Source organism: Chelonus insularis, unplaced genomic scaffold, assembly GCF_013357705.1.
Source record: "Chelonus insularis isolate UGA/USDA-ARS -01 unplaced genomic scaffold, ASM1335770v1 contig_568_pilon, whole genome shotgun sequence".
Taxonomy (NCBI): Eukaryota; Metazoa; Arthropoda; class Insecta; order Hymenoptera; family Braconidae; genus Chelonus; species Chelonus insularis.
In genome coordinates, this window is record NW_023276647.1 from 1048345 (window position 1) to 1069908 (window position 21564).

At 31.4% G+C, this 21564-nt stretch overlaps 3 protein-coding genes across 5 annotated transcripts; all 3 read right to left on the bottom strand.

The window, feature by feature from the left end:
- Positions 1-983: 983 nt before the first annotated feature.
- LOC118070229 (uncharacterized) lies at positions 984-3651 on the bottom strand. Its single transcript, XM_035088687.1, has 4 exons — positions 3472-3651; positions 2998-3288; positions 1974-2172; positions 984-1166 (listed from the first exon to the last, which is right to left on the bottom strand). The coding sequence occupies exons 2-4, from the start codon at positions 3182-3184 to the stop codon at positions 1025-1027; spliced, it is 528 nt and encodes a 175-aa protein (XP_034944578.1). The 5' UTR covers positions 3185-3288; positions 3472-3651; the 3' UTR covers positions 984-1024.
- Positions 3652-5694: 2043 nt separating this feature from the next.
- On the bottom strand, positions 5695-9202 carry geko. 2 transcript variants are annotated; one of them, XM_035088791.1, is made up of 4 exons: positions 8606-9202; positions 8160-8398; positions 7890-8022; positions 5695-6471 (listed from the first exon to the last, which is right to left on the bottom strand). In XM_035088791.1, the coding sequence occupies exons 2-4, from the start codon at positions 8362-8364 to the stop codon at positions 6300-6302; spliced, it is 510 nt and encodes a 169-aa protein (XP_034944682.1). In that variant the 5' UTR covers positions 8365-8398; positions 8606-9202; the 3' UTR covers positions 5695-6299. The 2 variants fall into 2 exon arrangements, with proteins under 2 accessions (XP_034944682.1, XP_034944683.1); XM_035088792.1 differs by having other exon boundaries at positions 8160-9202.
- Positions 9203-9292: 90 nt separating this feature from the next.
- Positions 9293-11479, bottom strand: LOC118070271 (uncharacterized). Of its 2 annotated transcripts, none has more exons than XM_035088790.1 (9): positions 11253-11479; positions 11090-11179; positions 10891-10953; positions 10757-10822; positions 10420-10461; positions 10233-10304; positions 10057-10164; positions 9787-9938; positions 9293-9596 (listed from the first exon to the last, which is right to left on the bottom strand). In XM_035088790.1, exons 1-8 carry the CDS (start codon positions 11334-11336, stop codon positions 9831-9833), a joined length of 633 nt encoding a protein of 210 aa, XP_034944681.1. In that variant the 5' UTR covers positions 11337-11479; the 3' UTR covers positions 9293-9596; positions 9787-9830. The 2 variants fall into 2 exon arrangements, with proteins under 2 accessions (XP_034944681.1, XP_034944680.1); XM_035088789.1 differs by having other exon boundaries at positions 10057-10175.
- Positions 11480-21564: the final 10085 nt, after the last annotated feature.

The window sequence follows — 21564 nt, forward strand, 5'->3', positions numbered from 1 at the left end:
TAAACAGTCATGATTATTTCAACAATCAATACAATATATTACAAACAATGTAATAAAATTTGCAATCACAATTGCTCATTTATTAGATTAAAATGGAGAGAAATTTATTAGTAATTTTTCTGTTAGCTTTTAACGTGCACTCTGTGAAAGGTACTTGACAACTGTTCAGTGCATGAATTCATTTGACTTCTTTAAAAGTCACTATCAATTCGCGTGGGTCGACAGGCCGTTATTCCTTACGCTCTCTCCTTTTTCTCAGCCCCACTATAACGATGCTAGGTTTAATATAATAAATTCGGCTTTTTAACGAAATAAATCTTGACAAAAAAATTTAACGATATTACTTTACATTTTAATTTTATTATTACCACTATATTCAACATAAAAAAAAATTAAAAATAATCTGATTTAATTATTTACAAAATCCTGAGGTAATGTTGCAAATATCAATAACTTCCTACTCATTGGAATGATGCATCAACTTTCACAATTATTTAATATTGACTAAGATATAAGAAATAAAGATTGAAAATTATTGTAAACAGTAAAACAGTTTATAAGTATTTCAGTCACTCTTGCGAAAATTTTTGTAACATTCCAATAATGTAATATATTATTATTATTAACTTCTGACTAAAAAAACACGACTATGGTTATTGTTAACAATCAACTATTTACATTAATCTGATCTTTGAACAATTCTAGGTTTTAATGAATATTTAAAATTATTTTTCATTATTTAACAAGTTTTCTTGAAGCTATCATTATTCTTATTAATACAATTTTACAATTATAAATAAAAAAAAACTATTAAACACTTGATTACTGATCTTATATCGTCATAACTTAAATTGTACAATAAGCGACTTTCAATTAAACAAGTGTTTTACTTTTTTTTATTTATATTTATAAAAAGAGTTTAATAAAAGAATTAGTTTTTAGAATTCTTGAGACACCTAAAATATTTTGAACTTGTAGCCTCATTCTTTTTTACAATTTATTTTCTAATAACATCTATTTTTAATCAGGCAACATTCCCATCATCTTGACATCCTCTTCCACGCTTAACTAACTGATGACAAAGTCTTGGACTGCCAACAATGTCACCCAAAAAGACACTGAGTAAATAATTTTCCTTCATTGGATCTGGTGATGTTTTATATTGACTAAAACAGAAAAAATAAAATTAATCGTTTTTTTTTCTACACCCACATTCATCTTTACACCACAAAAAACAGACAAGTAACACTAGGAGGTATAATAGCGGCAGAAGAATTATCGGAATACATTAGAACACGCGCAGCAAAGCTATTAAGACTATCTGTGTCCCCGACCACGGTGTCTTACAACCGTATTTAGTGTAAGCTCCAAAGGTTCGAAGGAAGAAACGGTACTTAGACAAACGGGAATCTTGGATAATCCTTGAATGCACCTATATTTTGCTCTCAATCTTAGCTTTACGAGTTTCCTACATCGGGCTAGATCTCAGCACCCATTAGTAAGGTCCAAACGAGGCACGTTTTTCTGTCGTAACACTTTATTTTGAGAATAGTTGACAGCTTGAGACTTCATGAGATATCACGCGAATTAGAACTTTGATGATATCTCGAAGGAACTTCAGCTATCAACTGTTTAGCTTTTAAACTGCTACTGCATTAGTATTTACATGTAACTATTTTAATACCTTTCTAATTATCCAACAGTGAACAGAGTATATTACATTAATTTAATAGATAGAAAATGAAAATCAATTCTATTATTTTATCAATCATTTCAATATTTATGTTTCCTTTGACCTATCATCACAAAAAATGGTTTCATCATCATTGATGAAGCTAATATGTAATTGGATAATAAATATTATTTGATGATTTTTACATATATTGAGTTGTTGATAATATCATTATTATTGGTAGAAGTGTTTTCAAGAGTGATTAGAAAATTATCAAAAGTTTTCATCTATGTATACTTACCTAAATATTTCATCCCAATCAAGATTCCTATCTTGATGTCCTCGTCTTAATGTGATCTCAGCATATCTCGCACATATTCTTTCGTAAACGCAAACTTTTTCACCCAATTCAGCAACTAATCTTTTTTCTACTTGAGCTACATCCAAGATCTTTTCATCATGAGGGCGAGTAGACCTTTTGGAGCGACTCATGTATGTTTCTGTACAGATTAAATAATATACTTAAATCTAGTTTACATAAAATTATTATTCAATAAAAATAATAATATTATTCAATAAAAAATAATAAGTTCAAATTATAATAATATAGAATGTATAATAAAACTAGTTTTAATTGAATGTAAGATAATAATAATCAGTATTAGTAATAATTATGTAATGTGGTTTAAATAACTATAATTTGACTAAGCTCTATGGAAGTGCACTTTCTTTTACCACATGTTCTAATGAAGACAGATTTTCCAACCGACTAATTTCTCAATAATTGTGTAATAAATAATTATACAATTTTTCTTATATGCATATGAAAGAAATATGTAATTGTTATGAATTTTTTTCCTGTCATAAATTTTATATGATAAAAAAAATCCGTATTTCAACATTGGCATACAAATGACTTCTCATTTAAAAACTTATTTTCAATTTTACTAACACTTTTTTCTTGATAAATTGACGTAAAAAAAAAGAGCTTAGAATCACAATGAACATTTTTTAAATGAAAATGCAAACGAAGATTTTCTGAAAGAGAAGAACATAGTTCAAGTATCAGATTGAAGAAATTATAAACACACAGACTTGACGTAATAGATCAGTGTAGACTCAGTATGATATTGTGTGAGTAGCCCAACACTTTCGCTCACAAGGACGTCCGGTTTGAATTTAGTGTTTAAATATGTATGTTTTAAAGAGAGAAAATATATAATAATAAAAAAGAATGTTTTTTTTCTCCGAATAGCGTGACAAGAATACTTGGTATAAAATCCACAAATATGCCGCAAATAATTAAAGGAAGTAAATGTACTTACGAGGATTGAGGGAGTATGCGAGTTTCTTGATGAAATTGGTTATTCTAACAGCAGCAATAATTACAGGAAATCCAACTAATTGAACTGGCAATTCGAATGCTGGTTCCTGAGGACTTGGCGCCGATATCACATGTCCTACCGCCAGTAGACAGCACACCAGTAATATGTACACACGTGATAGGTGCATCCTGACATATACTCAATATCACAGTGCAATCAAAATAATCTAATGAGACTGCTTGAGCGTGTAATCAATACTTTGCACACTGTATCGGATAAAATTTCATCAGACTGAAACAGTACCAAGTGAATATGAATTGAGTGACAAAAAGCTATGTTAATTGATGAAAAACATTTTTTCAAACTTTAAACCAATGAATATTTGAATTGCGAATGGAGATTAAAGAAACACCGTGCAAAATAGAAACAAAGCTGATTTGAATGAAGATAAGTAATGAGTTAAAAAATACATACGTGAAGTGTGTCAAGCCTTTGGAGACTTAGGCAAACATCGGAACACTTCTAAGCCCGCAACAATGTCCACTGACTGATAAAAACTGGTTGCTGAATGTACCTTTCGGTATTCATGCTTGGCCAAGGCTCGAACCAGAGAGAAAGTAAACGCCCCACTCATGAGTCCATACCAAGTGGAATTAGCTTATAAGCACGTTGGTATTACCGGGATTCTTATACCCAATGCACGCTGATTACGAAACAGACAACTTGGGTATAGTATACGTGTGCTGATGCACGCTCTCAAGTCTAATGATAATTGTTAGCTTATGCCAAGAAGGTCGTGAGTTTTGTCTCGAAACTTAATGAAGAAATGGTTATTGTAGATAAGCTACACGTGCTTGAGCTTGCTATTATTGTTTATATGTTTTAATAATGCTTTCTACTGACTTAATTTAATCAATTATTTAGTCTATCAATGTGTATTAATATGCAAGTATCATAATACTATTGAATTTATTTCAATTAATTATTATCACCGATCGCTGATTATTAATTACTGATAATCTATTTTGTGCTATCGTTGATGGATATACCGGTTCGTGGTCAGGTTTTGAATTGTTTTCAAGCTATTGATTTTATACTCGGCCTTTGAACCTCATAGTTAATGTCTGATGCAAAAAATATCCTTGATGGAAATGTCTGGTTAAAAAATTCACTTGACTCCAAAAAACTTGCATGTCTGGATGTTATTATTAATGTTGAAACAACAGATTGATGTGAAGAAATTTATTTGAAAATTCTTATAGGTAAGAATTGTTTTTAATCTTGGAGTTAAATTGATGATAAACGTGTGAGAAAGGCATTTAAGTTAATTGCTACTTTGAAGAAGAAGATAAAAACCAGGATTTAGTTTAATAATTATAATGAGTAACATTTAAATTAAAGAATTACTTTTATTGTTATGTTAATTTAATTTTCGCAATTATTTTTACATGCTCGTGTTGCATAGAATAATCGTACAATTGAACAAATGAAAATTAAAAAATAATACATGAAATATAATTTTAAAAAATTTAATATCAAACAATAATTAATGTTGTATTAAATATTATTTATGTATGCTTTGTACTTTTTTGTTCTAAAGCATTAATTAGCTAGCCTCAATTATAATTCAAAAGGTTCAGAATTGTTCTTCGGATTAAATATATAACAAACTTTCTCTAAACAAATTGATAATAAATTAATTGATAATGATAAAAAATATTTATAATAAACTCTTTCATATATTTCGACATCGGATATATAATATTTACTATTAAACGAGAATGATAGAAAATACAAACACAAATTCCAATACAAAACATTTACTCAATACATGAACATCCACATTACATCATACACGTATTGCTGTTATCGATGTGCATGTCTTCCGCAATAATCTTTTAGGATTCACTTTCTATCACATCGCCTCAACCCAACGACATTTGATGAATAAACATGACGTTATCGGATAAGTTTACCAGAAAAAAACATCACGAAAGTTTTTTTTAATTAAATGAATGTTTTTATTACAGCAAAGCCAATATGAATATCTAATTAGTAATTATACTAAAGAAAAATACAATAACTTGAGAAAATCCTCTCAATTTTGCTTTACATTCCATTTACTTTGTTCGTTGACTTGAGTTAAACTTTAGCTAGATGGTTATTCCTAATGACACTACAGAACACACCGATACTGTCGTCATAGTCGTTGACATGCTTGTGTTGGTTATACTCAAGTTGCTGATATCGTTTGAACGACGAACAAAACTCGTATTCACGCGTACTAGAACCTGTACCAATGGCTCAAATACTGCATTAAACGACTTACTTTACGTTGTACACATTCGACAAAATAAGGAAATTCTTTTGATCCTTATTATGTCCATCAAAGTTTCTCAATTAACCTAAGAGTTTAAGTTATCAAGGAGTCTTCTTCAACATTTAACATTGATGACATTGTCCTTCATTCTCTTTCTGATATAAAAGTAATTGCAAAATTCTTTCATATGAGAAGCTAAACATGAGCTAAGAGGATCATCAAACAATTGGAAATTGGATACCATCAAAGTTCCAAATGATATCATAACAATCAGATAGTAATATGATTTTTTTAATCGTCATTGTTATATCTTGTAATATTTTTTTATGGAATTGAATTTGAAAAGAAAATAATTTTTATTATAAATTATCTTTAAATTTTTTATTATCATTAGACCTTATACAATTAATTAATTAAAAATATAATTTTATAGCCTAGACTAGGTGGTACTGATAATGATTAATGAGTATTGGACGAATTTATAACGAAACTTAATATGTTCCAAAAGTACTACACCATTTGTTCTTCCATTAAAAAAAAATAGCAGTCACAATTCTCTCATTTGTTCTGCAATTTTCATACTTTTTCTTTGTCTTTCAACTTAATTTATACCTCATACAGTATCACAGATACATTTTTAACAACCTGAATCAGGAATATAAATAAAAATTACCGTTCATAATACTTTCTAGTTCACTCTATGATGTCTACTTATACTCATTATTTAATAACTCATGTGTTAAAAATTTTCTTCACCTCAATGAGTTGAATAATAAAAAGATTAATCCTAGCAAACCGTCATGTTTTCTTTTACTTCAAATGAATTCTCATGTTCTATCAATTTTAAAAATAGAAATCATTCAAATTTCATCTAGTCCACCGAGTGAACACATCCTGGATAATTATAAACGGCACTTAATATAGATAATTTCAAATAATTTCAACTTCCAGATTCATTTTCATCCGCATCCACCACAAGAAATTATCGAAGCCGGATCTTCTTCATCATGTTGAGAACACTGGAACGAGGTAGTGGACAAGTAGGATAAAAATTGTGGCAGCCTTGACCTTCGATACCAGCGATAAGTTGACCCATATGAGCGGCAAAGTGATACCTTGAGGCAACTTCCGCCATCGTGGACAGACTCGTATCTCTGTAAACAATATCCAAGTGTCAATAATTGTTTAAATACACTAAAAAGCATAATAATTATTTTCCTTTCTCAAGCTTTATTTATCCATAAAATATTTAAAGAGAAATTGACTTCATTAAGAAAGAGACTTTATGAATATTTTTATAAAAAACAATCACGTTCGACTGAGACTAGAAACGTTTATTGCAATTTGCGCAAGTTATTACGATAGACCAATTGATCTCCCGGCATACTCAAGTAAGTTCAAGAAAAGAACAGGGACAAGGCAAGTTGCCTTTTACTTTCCGAGTCAATTCTAAACAAGTTCAGTTAACAAGGCGAGCGTGATTGCTAGATTTTTCCTCATTTTTTGCCTCACATTTTTCAACACTTGCCACTTTAAAGCGGTCGCAATAACAATCACTTATTGTGTCCGAGATGAATGCAAATGCACAAAGAAACTGCTTAACGGAAGTGCAAAACTTAATGTCTGGGATTGTATATTTTTACAATAGTTATGAAAATAATAACAATTGTAGTTGAGTATTTATTCCACGTGGAAAAAAATTAATCACTGTTTCGGAAGAAGAGGTGAAAGTTTCGTTGGATAATCGATGAAATGGAGAGTGGCCAATCCTACATTATGTAGGTTATGCAAAAAATGAGAGAGTCGTAACATAATGGCCAGACAACCTGAATTTTGGGGCTAAGACGTTGTGTAATACGATCACCATACTTTCACATCCAGATCTTCCTTTATTGTCTATATTGATTGCTAATAGCCACTTTATTATTCTTTCAACAGTTCAACTATCAAGAAAGTCTACTTTTTTTCAAAAAATAAATCTGATCCCTTTCCTTTTTACCACAGAGACTAGTAATAATACAGAATGCGATGAATGTCGGGTGAAATTACATGTTCTGGTTAACATAAAAAAAGTGGTTTAGCTGAGTGAAATACATCTAGCACTTCTATCTTCAACAAGATATTAATTATTGTAATAATTAACTGTCCATTCCAATGATATTATATCACACATTTCATCTCAATAATCTGTTCTTTAGAGAATACTAGATAAGGAATAAATTATGGTATTTATAATGAAAGTAAATATTTTGACAAGTCTGGCGGATTGTAAATGTTATTCTACATGAACGGGTTGGCAAACGAAAGTTGAGAAAGTCACGGAGAGTGCATCGACCATAAAGTTGAAAGTAGGATGTAATGGGCTTCATCAAGACTTGTATCAGAGAAATTGGTCAGTTCAAGCTTCCTTTTGGTTATCAATTAAAAAACCATAATCAATAATAATAATAAAAATATCGAAGTTATCTTGTAATCATCATAAAAGTTAAATAGTAAGTATAATTATTTTCCTCATAAACTTGTCATAATTATAATTTATAGCAGGTAAATGATCATAACCATAAACTCGTACCTAATCAAGTTTAGAAGTGACTTTTCCATCTCACTCAGCTGATCATGATGAACTGAAGACGTCAATTCACAAATAAGTTTAGGTAAACATGCTGTCTTGATTGTAGCCATCATCTTGGCCTTGCGACTCATACCTGTGTAATAAACATTATTACCAAGTAACAATCTAAATCAAGATAATTGCAATAATAGTAATTATTGTAATTTTCTACATTGTTGTAATCATTATTGTTTCCATAAATATTTTAATGATAATTTTATGATGTAATACCTAGATCTTTAACGCCAGACATCATTGCTAATCTTTCAATATCAGAATGGCTTTTTCCTGGATCATTTAAACCTCTGATTGTTGAATTAGCACGATCCATGTTATTTCCAAAAATAGAATTAATTAGAGCGGTATAGTCACCAGCAAAAACGAGGAACATTCCAATAAATATCACCAAACGCACAGTTCCAGTATCTACCACCATAGTTGCTGATTTTTACGTCAACACCAACAATCACCTTGAAGTAATTTTTTATTAAATTGATAATTTTTATTCTCAGTTTTCTCAGAACTTGTTTTATCAAGGATGACTTCCTGATTGTTTAATCAATTATGATGCTTCATGTAATTATTTTTTACGCAAAATAACCAAAGTAAATTTGAGATGTTCATGAACTCTACAGAACGTTTGCACACTACTGAACATGAAAGTATTTATAACTTACAAGGGAACGCAGAACTCTCGCTTTCTTCGTCCTCCCACCTTAACTCAGAGTAAAAACTCCTTCTTGTTGCTTTGCTCAATGAAAAAGATCTGAATTTTTTGTGAAAACTTGTAATCAATTATTCACGATGAGTAATAATTTATAACTGTAAATAATCACTTAAAAAATATCAACAATGACTTTTCTTCAACTGAAAGCCCGCGAGAGTTCAATAATGCACTCGATTTCACTGCGTCGTACCGTCAGACTGATCGTTAATGACAAGACTGTCTAAGACTTGTTCGCGGCACCATTCAAACCAGTAGTGACGTCGAATACTTTGCATCGCTTGTTAACAAGTGTACATTAATAAACATCCAATGTCAGAGGTCTTGATAGGTGATTTGCAAAAATAGTAAAATTAGATTAAATATTTAGAACAATAGTGTCGTGAGGTGACCGGCACACTGCAATAACTGCGAATGGTACGAAGCTACAGCAAGTTAAGAGCCGTAGCCTCTCTAATTCTGCTGTGGAGTAGTCAGTGAAAGTTAAATTGAAGCTGGGGATATGTTGGAATAATATCGGATATCTGAAAAGGATTAAGAGTAACTCGTATTTACTTCGCATAATGATACTCCACTATTTTTATACCCACAAACTCATTAAAAATTATTTAAACTTGACTCTGAAAAATTTGTTAACCAAAGTCAAGAATTTATTTATCATTTAGCTCACTTTAAATCAATTTTTAAAGCTATGTAGAAATATAAAGAAGTTTCCACATTGTATTCCAAGATGTTTTGATTATTATTTATGAAATTCACCGAACAATCGCGCTTTTTTTTTGTCAAGTCGTTCTATCAATGCAGCTGTTAATGACCTCACTGTGTATATTGAAATTTTTTTAGTTCGATTTTATTAATGTCCTTGTATTCGATTTAATGGATTCGTTTTTTTTTATCAGCAAGACTTCTAGATTTTTCGTTGGACTCTTGTCTTCTCCTCCTCGCTAAAATAATTGCAAAAAATTAATTCAAATATTATACCTGCGTAAGCTTGTAGTAATAAAGTCTATAATACTGCAGCAAGAGAAATAAATTATACTTTATAATCTATGTAAAACTGAATTAAAAATTCAAGGGTAATATTTCTGAGTGGATTTATAACCAATTAGACAATAATAATAAATTATACTTTACTTCCTCGAGATGATGCTACGGAGGATGTTTCGGCTGAAGCATCGCTACTTGAATCCGATCTTTGGCAACGGAGTGCGGAATTTAGACGGTCGAGAGACAGAGATACCATACTTTTGTTGTGTCGGAGTCTTCGAGAACGACGGCTGGAGTATCTTGGATTTTTATTTTTGTAAATAAAAAAAAAAGAAGATAAAATAGTTGAATAAAAAAAAAAATTAAATCTGAATTTCAATATAGATTTTTGTTGACTGACAAATATGGATTGAGTACCTTGACATTTTCGAGCGAGTCTGTGACAAAGTCCGTACCTTCTGGACATTTATCTTTCCCAGTGAGTCGGTCGACTTGGCAGCTTTCAGGCTTTTCCCGTAACATTCGCTAAAATTTATCTAACAATTTATTATGATGTCTATGGAATGTGACAGTTAACATTCATAAATATTTACTTTTTTAAGAATTTTTTCCAACGATGTAAGTTTATCTGCCGTCACTGATAATTCGTTATTTAATCGATTTATCTGTAGAGTATTTTGAGAATTTATTGATCAATAAAAACTGATAATAACTTTTAAAAACTTGTTAAATGTCTACCAAACTCGTATTATGATATCAAAAATAACATTAAATACGTACTTCATTTTCCAACCATAGTGATGTTGCTTGCTGTATGCCTCTCTGGATCGTTTAGTTCAAAATGATTGTTAATAAAACATTTTTCCAAACTAAAATTCAATTGAACTCATCTATTGCACTGTGAGCACATTAATTTTTTATACTTTGCTTCTTTCATATTATTTTTTTACTCTTTTTTCCACTCACAAAGTGAATAGAAGTTTTTAAATTTCCTGTTCCATCAACAACAGAGCGAAAAAAAATGTAAATGCAATTTTTGATTTTCCATGCGTAAGAGAATTCAATTGAATCTTTCATATATAAACGAATTATCGTATTTTTCTTTTCTACAACTCACCGCTTTCATGACAACTTCTTGATACTCTTGACGTTCATCTTTTAACACAATCACATCTGCAAGTTTCTAAAATGAAAATAGTTAGTATGTTTAAAGTACATAAATGAATAAATGACTTCTCTAAATGTTCTTACGGTTTTATTATCCTCAACGATTTCCAATAATTCTTTATTTGATTTATCAATCTTCTTTATAACCTGAAATGCAAAAATGATCTCATCAATATTTCAAAAAAAATAATAATTTACTAAATAATTATATTCAATTTCAAATTTAACCTTTTACGTTAAAATGAATTTTTTCTATTTTTGAATGACAAATTAAAATACTTACTCGATTAGCATACCAAAGTGTGAGATAGAATAAAACATATGCAAAGACGCAGATAAAAATATTGTCCAGAACATATTGACGTATGAAAGACTGCAAATAACGAAATTTCAGAGGAATAATGAAATATTAATAAGTCATAAAGTGTAAATGATAATTAGTTCACCTGACGATCATAAACATTAATGAATTTTAGTATTGGATGTGACCTGGCGAGCCGAGAAAAATAATATTGCCTTTGCGAGAACATGGTGGAATCGACAATCCATTAGCGTGATAAACGACTATAAAGTGCATGGAATATTACTTATGATCTCGTTAAATTCCGTTTGTAAACGCGATGAGTGAACGACGAAAATTTGTTGCTGCTGACAGTAGATATCCATGAATTTAGCCGCGAGCAATCCATATTTTGAATGTATAATCAAACTCTTTACTCTAATATATGTTCACTATGTGTGAGTCCTTGTCTGAATAACGATGGAAGACAATGCCAAAATATTTGGAAAAATGACCATGTCAAAGTACGTATAAATATTTAAATTAAATTCATTAAATGTCATTGAAAATTTAATTACTCTGTCAATTAATATTCATAATGGTGTACATTAAGTGAACTCAGAGTTAATTAAAATTTTTCTGAAATTCTTTTATTTCAATATTTATTCAATATTATTATTATTATTTATAAAAAAAAACGTAGTAATTACATTAAATGTGTCAACAAACGTGATTAAAAAAATTCTCTTTAGAAAGCAATAGCAATTATTTTGACAACATAAAGCAGTATTCATACGTTTAATTGACTACGACACTCTTCATTATACGTGTTAGGAGACTTTTATCCCTACCAAATTGCTTAGAAGCCCGAGAGAGCGAGAATGACTTTCGACAGAAAGAGAAGATAGTGTTCAGCTGGTAGGCCAATGACCCAAATGCGAATATGGGTCAAGCGCAAACATTTGAGGAGGACCAGGAAAAGTATGTAATTAAGATAATTCATGCGTAATAATTGAATCATCATGAAAAAGGAAGCGTTTCTTTCCTTATCGAATTTCATAAACATACCAGCTATGTAGACCCAAAATCATGAGGAATGACAGCCTACAGCTGATCAGTCAATGACCTCAGTGCGAATATGGGGCGAATGAGAGAGTCTGAAGATAGTTGATGAAGATGTATGAAGAGTAGCATTTGTTTTGTAACATTTTCAACACAGAAATTTGAATTTCAATAAAGTCTTAATTATAGCAAGCATTAAATTTTTGTTGATTTTTTCTGAAGTATTTTTTTCAAGCAAATATTCATTTTATTTTATAAATAATTTTATCAAAATTTTTTAAAACATTGAGGGTTTATAATGATTCTATACAATGATTTGATTATTCATCATGAATAAGTACTTCAATTTTGATATTGATTTCTTAATAACAATGCATTCATTATTATTAAATAGAGTAGCTATAAAATGACATTTTAAGTATTTTTAATGACATGAATTAATTAGTTTACAATCTTTGAAGCATATCCAACGCTAATTAAACTAATCGGAATTTAATCTTAAACTTCATAACAATTTAAACAAGTATAAAACCTAACAGCACCTCGTAAAACCATGCTCATATCAGTAGTACTTTTACACAAGTCTCTATGAATATGAAAATCGTCTAGTAATTTTCGTCAACGGTGCAAGCTATTCAAAATTTTATTATATGTAATTTAACAACGCTTCATTTTCTGCTGATGACATGGTCGTAAGATTAACGTGTTATCGAAATTCTCCAGTGAATTATTAATTAAAAAGTTGCGACAGCATGTAAATATTATGAAAACTTTACCGGAATAAATACACGCGGTGAATTAATGAAATTCATACCAATATTTTTCTACGTGATCCCTTTGCTGATCGAAGTGTAGGGTAGATGAAAGGCATAATAAATAGGCTAATCGTCAGATATAATAATTTTGAAAAAATGTAGAAGGGTTGTAGAGATGAACGAACTGTGTGCGGCTTTCAGGAGCCTTATGCATTAGCATTCGATCGAATAAACAGAGATTAGCACATGAAAGGCCTCAGTAGGAATATAGTAGTCGATCGATGATGGACCGAGAATGGCGTGTGAAGTGAGACAGAAATTATGAGACATTTGGATTCACGCAAGAGATATATACACGTGTATCTGCTGTCGCTTGTGCTCCGTTCGCCACTTGTCATTTCCCATGACGCCTTGCGGCCGGGGTTGACTAACTAAATACAGAGTTAGTCAAACAAACCTGGAGCTAGGGTTAAACCATGCTTAATACTACTTCTGTCGTGTGCTTACATACCTACAGAGCTGAACAAGGACATTCGATACAAACTAAACAGATGAATCAACTGTAAAAATAGTTCAAAGCTACTTTCCTACTTAAATGTAAGGGCAAAAAAATCTTTGCTAACTGGACGATTTATGTCCCATCATATTCAAGCCACTATGGAGATTTAACTCGAGGAATATTTATAGAAAATATAGTTATCCCTTGGTAAAGTGGAGATAAGCTTGAGGAAGATTTAAAAAAATATTTACCCTACTGCCATAGACTATGACGGCTGTGATGAAAATGTGATGGCACACATTTGCACTGGCTATATATAATTTTTGGAAAGAAATCTATTGTTAAACTTGAGTAGATATTCATCAGACATTTAGAGATTTAATTAAGACATTGACCAGTAATCAAGACAAGGTCTTGGTCAGAATTAATTAAGATTTTAGTTAAGAACTGACCAATACTAAAAAAAACTTGTATAATCAACTTTTGTTTTGTTGCTTTATTCTCACTACTACTCTATCATATATATATATTGTTACGCCGTGACTACCTCACACCATACGTGTATTTAATTTTTGCTGACTGTAATATTATTACGCCTGTGTCTCGAGACTCATGGCAACTCTCTTACTTATTTTTCTCAAGCGCAGTAACACATTAGTAGCACTACTTTTGTATTTTGATATTTTTTCATCTTTGTTATTCAGTCAGTCGACAGGAAACTATCATTGAAGTAGAAACAGAAATAAATAAAGTTTTCTCGATTCATGTGAAGAATAAGAATCAGAATATTGTCAATAAGTTTAGAATATTCAGTAATAAATAGAAGTGATTAATTAACTGTACTGTTGTTAACTATAATTTTAGTGCTAAACATTTAAGTGTAATTAATATTAAAAGTGACAATAAATTTGTGATCACTTAAAATAAATTTTTGTGTATTTAAATTGACTGAAATCCTGGAATTTATCCACGGCATAACAAAATTGGTGGCAGCGGTAGTATCTCAAATCAGTTCGAAATTTGAATGCTTGGATTGATAAAGGATAAAATGATAATAACAACACTTCTGTAAGTACAATTACTTATATATGGAAACACATATGACGGATAACGCATTTTCGGAATACAGAGAAAATAATAAATACGATTATTTTAATACGGACGATTCTAACGAGTCTACGGAAGATTTTAAACGAATATCGAAAAATTCAAGTAACAGAAAACACGATGGAAGCTCGAATTACAGATCTCGTAAATTCAGTACAAGCATTACAGAATCAATTAACTACATTACATGCAATAATAGAAAATATAAATGCACCGGCTAACAATCACACGTCAAATCACGATACAGTCGATCACGCATCTACAACGCAAGACAGCGTCGCGACGGCAACTGATATAAAAATCTTAAACAACAACTCGAATTAATTACGGAATTCGAAGGCAATAACATAGCAGTCGAAACATTTATTTTCGAAATAAAATCTATTATTGATGATTTGCCGGAGGAGCAAAGAAATACATTTGTTCGATTGATCATTTCAAAAAAGATTATTAAGGGCGCACGGAAAGCTATCGACGGGCACGATATTCGATCGTCAGATGATCTATATCAAGTTTTACGTAACAATTTTGGCGAGTGTAAATCTTACGATATCGCTATTCTTGAGAGAAGCCAATGTCAACAAGGATCAGAAAAAGTAACCCTTTACAATAAACGATTCACTGAATGTCATCTTAATATTAAAAGAGCAATAAATAATAATGTTGATTATGATAAAAGAGATCGCGCCGTTATATTAGCAAATGATGAAAAACAAGGACTGATACAGTACATTCGTGGTTTAAAGCCGAGTGTCAGATTATTCGTCAAAGCTGGAAAACCTACAACTATTCGAGAAGCTCAAAATTTAGCATTAGAAACAGAGAAAGAAGAAGAAATATCGCGCGTGGTTTATAAAAATTCGAATCACGAAAACAAAAAAACCTATTAACAAAAATTTGAATAGAAACCCGAAAAGCATCGATAATGAAACGCAGAAAAATCTGGCGCAAACAAAAAAGCGATTTCCATGTCATGGATGTGGCAGTTTAGACCATTTTATTCGAGACTGCCCACAAAAACCTACTAATGCAAATTTTCCGTCGCGCCGACAACCAACCGTGCCCAATCCCATCAAATACACAGAATGTCAAGGAACTCAAGAAACCCAGGAGCAACCTTTATGCTCAGAATCAACAGCCAATTCGGACAGCGATACTATTCGTTCTTGGCAGACACAGGAGCAGCCGTCAACGTCATCAAATTAAAGTGTACTGTCGGACTACCAGTCAGGAAAACCTGGGCGCAGCTAACGGGTATCAATGCTACGCCTGTGAATTGTACTCAGGAATGTAAAATTGAAATAGATAACGTTGAACACATTTTTCTCGTAGTTCCTAACGAGTTCCCCCTGGAAGAAGACGGTATTGCTGGTCGTCCATTTCTTGAGAAAGAAGATGCTATAATATTAGCGAAACGAAGAACAATAATTTTTAATAGGAAAATACCAGAATTAAAAATGTTGAAAATTGAGAATAGAGAATCAAACAATTACACAATAGAGAGAAGTAAACTTTTAGAGGAAAATACACGTCTAAATCATATTTTGGACGAGAAAGCTAAAGAAAATATATGGGAAATAATAGATTCATATCAAGATGTGTACTGTTTGCCAGCAGATCCGTTACCAGGCACAGATTTAGGAGATCATCCACTTGAAACAACAGACGAAATACCGGTTTTTGTTAAACAATATCGATATCCACCTGGACAACTTGAAGAAATTTCGAGACAAGTGAAAGAAATGAAAGAAAAAGGACTAATTACAGACTCGGACTCTCCATATAACTCACCTTTGTGGATTGTCCCCAAGAAAAGTGACGCTTCAGGGAAACAGAAATGGCGAGTTGTAGTAGACTATCGAAAATTGAACGAAAAAACTCGCGCAGATGCTTATCCTATACCAAACATAGAAGAAATTTTAGACCAGCTTGGTAACGCTCGCTATTTTTCAGCTTTTGATTTAGCAAGCGGGTTTCACCAAATCCCGATGAGAAAAGAACATCGACATAAAACGGCTTTTAGCACTCCTCAAGGCCACTACGAATTTGTCAGAATGCCATTCGGGTTGAAAAACAGTCCTTCAACCTTCCAAAGAATAATGGATAAAGCTTTAAGAGGGTTAATTGGAAAAGTATGCTTTGTTTACTTGGATGATGTCATCATATATGGATCAACCTTGGAAGAACACAATAATAAATTACGTATCTTCCTACAGAGAATGAGAGATGTTAACCTCAAACTGCAGCCTGACAAGTGTGAATATTTAAAACCTGAACTACAGTTTTTGGGTCACGTCATCACAAAGGATGGTGTAAAACCTAATCCTGAGAAGTGTAAAAGTGTTCGAGAATTTCCTCGTCCAAAAAACATAAAAAACATCAAACAATTTTTGGGACTTTCAGGCTACTATAGAAAATTTATCAAAGATTACAGCAAAAAGGCTAAACCATTGACACAATTGCTAAAGAAGAATGCACCTTGGGTATGGGAAGTAGAACAAGAAAAAGCATTTACAATTCTTAAAGAAGAATTATGTAATAGTCCAATCCTTGCATACCCAGATTTTTCAAAGGAATTCACCTTAGCTACTGACGCATCTGGCGTTGCAATAGGTGGAATATTATCGCAAGAAAAAAATGGAAAGGAACACCCAGTGTCTTATACAAGTCGGGTACTCAATGCAGCCGAACAACGCTATTCAACTATTGAAAAAGAATTATTAGCAGTGGTATGGTGTGTAAAACACTTTCGCCCATATTTGTATGGTCGCAAGTTCAAAATAATAACCGACCATAGGCCTTTGGTTTGGTTAATGAATCTAAAAGATCCTCATTCACGATTAGCCAGATGGAGAATCATGCTAGAAGATTATGATTATGAAATTGTCTATAAGAAAGGTGTTTTTGAATACAAATGCAGATGCATTATCAAGAAACCCGGTACTGGCGTACCGAAAGAAGAAGAATGTAAATTCAACTAGTAAAAAACGAAAAGAAATAGAACGAGAAGAATCAGAGAACCAAGTTAGGAAACGGAAGAAGTTGAGTGAAACTCAAACAAAAAAGAAAGAAGAAAATGAGGAATCAGTAACTCATGATAAGAAACGAAAAAGAATAGAAGTAAACATAGAACAAAATAAAGAAGAAAAGTAGAGGAAGAAAAGGAAGATAATACAGAAGATTTAGAAAGACCAGAATTAGCCTCACGAGCGAAGCTAGGAAAACAGATAATATTGACGAATGATCCAATACCTGAGGGTAGTGTGGATGTATCGTTCATTGAAGGAGAAAATTCACAACCCATAGAAGTCTACTCTGAAGAGGACAACCAAGAATATCACATTATTGTGAGAATTAATTTAGAAGGAGAAATTGAAGAATTGAAAGAAAAAATTCAAGAAATAAAACAAATAGCAGTTAATGAAGAACTTGAAGAACTCCACGTTGATCACGATGGATGTATCCAGTTAAGTGGCTTTTCGAGTAAAGCTTTGGAAAAAATTTGGATAAAGAATTTCGAAATAAGAAAATCACAATTTATCTTCATGATAAACGTAGAATGATTCCAACAGAAGAAGAGATACCGAAAATATTAAAAGAAAACCATGACAGCCTTACTGGAGGACATGGAGGAATTAAGAAAACCTACTACAGAATTGCAGAGAACTATTTTGGGAATCGTTAAGGAAAGATGTTGATAATTATGTAAGAAATTGTATAACATGTCAACGAAATAAAATCAATCGCCATCCAACAAAAATGCCAATGGTGATCACCGACACACCCAACCAGATTTAATACGAAAATTGCCATGGATATTTGTGGACCTCTACCTTCGACAACAGGGGAAATAGATACCTTTTGACCTTGCAAGATCAGCTCACAAAATATCTCGTCGCCGTACCCTTAAAAAATTTCACAGCCGCTACAGTTATTAATGAATTTTTGAAACATTGGGTCAGCTATTTTGGAGTACCACAAAACATTTTAACAGACAAAGGAACAAACTTTACAAGTGAATTAATGAAGAATTTCGAAAAATTGTTGGGAATAAAACAAATAACGACAACAAGTTTCCACCCTCAAAGCAACGGAAGCCTCGAACGTAGTCATCAGGTATTAAAAGACTTTCTGCGACACTTCTGTGATGAAAATGCTCAAAACTGGGACGAAGTAATCCATTTTGCAACACTATATTACAATACATCGAAACATGAAGGAACTAAATTTACACCCTGTGAACTAGTATTCGGTCAGAACGCAAGAGATGTATCATCAGTCAAGAAACGTCATAATATACCATATACTGAGTATCTCAATGAATTAAAACGCAAGTTATCAAAGAATCTAGATGAATGCAAGAAAATGATATCCGAGAGTAAACAACGATCCAAGGACAGATATGATAGAATGAGTAATCCTCAAGAATTCAAACCGGGCGATTTAATTTGGTTACGGAAAGAAAGTGTAGCTAACAATAAAACACATGCACTCAATCTACCATGGGAAGGGCCATATCAATATCTGACAAGACGTCTGACGTCAATTATGAGATAATAAAGAATAATAAAAAAATTATCGTTCATGCAAATAGATTAAAATACGCTAATATAAATTTGTTTCAGAATTTTCCTGATTGAATTTTCTGATGGTAATAAAGGAATTTACAGAGAAACAGGTTTTCCTGTATTACCAAATATCTACATGGAGTATTGGGGGGACGTAAGATTCTTCCACGAGACCTACAACGTAGTATCATATATCAACTTGGATGAATTGACATTCCAGGAATCCGAAATCATGAAAGGACTCAACATGGTCAACACGTTTTGTAACGAAAATTGTACTGAAGCGAATCTGATAAAGAAAATACGTAATCAATTTGAGACATTTAGACAAGATAAGTATAAACTGTTTTCTGCTATAGGAGTTCCAAATCTAGTTAGAGAAAAGAGAGGTCTATTCAATTTTGTCGGTCAACTTTCCAAAATTCTATTCGGAACTATGAGTTCAGATGACGCAACTTATTACAATAATGAAATTGATGCTATTCATAGGGATAATAAAAGAATAGTGAATTATTTCGAAATCAAACATACATATTGCAATTAACTATTCATAAAACTGAAAGCCTCTTTAGAGAATATAGTGAAAAGTTTAATAAAATAAATTCTAATTTTCAAAGTATTGATAAAAACATTCAAAAAATCTTAGAGACTGAAATATCATTCAAAAGGATACTGTAATCACAGATATTTGCTTAGAAATTGAGTTAGCCCTAATTGAGTTTAGTAGAAATGTGAATATGATAGTTCAATCTATTAGTTTTGCAAAAATTGGTCAAATAAATTCCCAACTATTAACACCAGATTTACTTATGAGTTCAATAAAATTGATAAGAGACGAAAGGGGAGCAAACGAAATGCCAATTGCTCTTCATCAAGGCAACTATTTTGAATATTTAGAAATAAGTGACGTATCAATAAGTGTAATAGGATATAGATTTGTTTATGTAATCAAAATACCGATTTTAGAAATAGGAAATTATAAAGCATACAGAGCAATTCCTGCTCCTAAATTAATAAGAAGTAATCTATTGGCTTATATATCAAATCCAAACGATTATATAATTACTAATAATGAAAGACTATTATATACCCCTAGCGATAAATATTTTTTAGAAACTTGTAAAAACCCACAAATCACTTTATTTCTGTAAAACGATATACCCAAAATACTTTATTCAAAAACAAGACACATGTATGAGCAAAATTGTAAACGAACCTGTAAATTTAAGCGAAAATGATTGTGATATTAAACTGATTAGTGTAAAAACTTCTATTTGGATACAATTTAAAAGTAATGACAAATGGTTATATTCGGCCCCTAAACCTGAGACTATTAAAATTATTTGCAATAATAAGGTAACAGATAAAATTATAAACGGAACAAAAATATTGTGGATCGCACCTGGATGTAGTGTTGTCTCTAATAGTGTCATACTAAATTCTTACAAAAGTACAAATTACGACAATAATCAAACTTTTATACCATTGATTAATTATAACTTCAACCAAAATTTCCAGATGATCAATAATTCAATTATGAACCTCAGTTTATCCAAAATTTATTCAATAGAGACACCTGATGTAAAAATTGAGGATTTAACTAAATACGGAACTAAATTAAATGAAATTAAAAGAGACGCAATTGCAATAGGTAACCATGAACGAACAAAAACCACTTATGAAAAAAATAATGTTTTGGCTAACTTATGCTATGTACGCTTTAGGTGTGTTAGTTATACTATATTTAGCTTACAAATTAAGAATCTTTCAATTGATTAAATTCATAGTAAATAAGTTCTTTTCACTATACAATAAGTTAATCATCTATTGTGTTTCACCTCCTAAAACTCAACTCAATAACGACGAAAATTATTCCAACGAAATTCCAATGAGGACAATATGTTACGCAAATTCTATTTCTTCAGATTTAAATAGCATTTCAGAAAATAGTAAACAAAACCATCATTCAAATCAGAGAAGAAAACTAACTAAATCAAAATTACGCATATCAGAATTTGAAGACTCAACTTAACACTTTTTGTTTTGAAAATCTTTTTCTTTTTGGAAGATTTTCCAATCTAAGGGTGGGGGGTGTTACGCCGTGACTACCTCACACCATACGTGTATTTAATTTTTGCTGACTGTAATATTATTACGCCTGTGTCTCGAGACTCATGGCAACTCTCTTACTTATTTTTCTCAAGCGCAGTAACACATTAGTAGCACTACTTTTGTATTTTGATATTTTTTCATCTTTGTTATTCAGTCAGTCGACAGGAAACTATCATTGAAGTAGAAACAGAAATAATAAAGTTTTCTCGATTCATGTGAAGAATAAGAATCAGAATATTGTCAATAAGTTTAGAATATTCAGTAATAAATAGAAGTGATTAATTAACTGTACTGTTGTTAACTATAATTTTAGTGCTAAACATTTAAGTGTAATTAATATTAAAAGTGACAATAAATTTGTGATCACTTAAAATA

Bases quoted from the DNA above. Each gene is read 5' to 3' on its own strand.
- LOC118070229 (XM_035088687.1), bottom strand. From the start codon at position 3,184: ATGCACCTATCACGTGTGTACATATTACTGGTGTGCTGTCTACTGGCG. The intron at 2,173-2,997 runs GTAAGTACATTT...TAATCTGTACAG, and splicing joins CGCATACTCCCTCAATCCTC to AAACATACATGAGTCGCTCC. The intron at 1,167-1,973 runs GTAAGTATACAT...TTTCTGTTTTAG, and splicing joins GATTGGGATGAAATATTTAG to TCAATATAAAACATCACCAG.
- geko (XM_035088791.1), bottom strand. From the start codon at position 8,364: ATGGTGGTAGATACTGGAACTGTGCGTTTGGTGATATTTATTGGAATG. The intron at 8,023-8,159 runs GTATTACATCAT...TTTATTACACAG, and splicing joins GTCTGGCGTTAAAGATCTAG to GTATGAGTCGCAAGGCCAAG. The intron at 6,472-7,889 runs GTACGAGTTTAT...TATTGTTTACAG, and splicing joins TCACTTCTAAACTTGATTAG to AGATACGAGTCTGTCCACGA.
- LOC118070271 (XM_035088789.1), bottom strand. From the start codon at position 11,336: ATGTTCTCGCAAAGGCAATATTATTTTTCTCGGCTCGCCAGGTCACAT. The intron at 10,305-10,419 runs GTACGTATTTAA...AATACTCTACAG, and splicing joins CACTATGGTTGGAAAATGAA to ATAAATCGATTAAATAACGA. The intron at 10,176-10,232 runs GTAAATATTTAT...ATAAATTGTTAG, and splicing joins TGGAAAAAATTCTTAAAAAA to ATAAATTTTAGCGAATGTTA.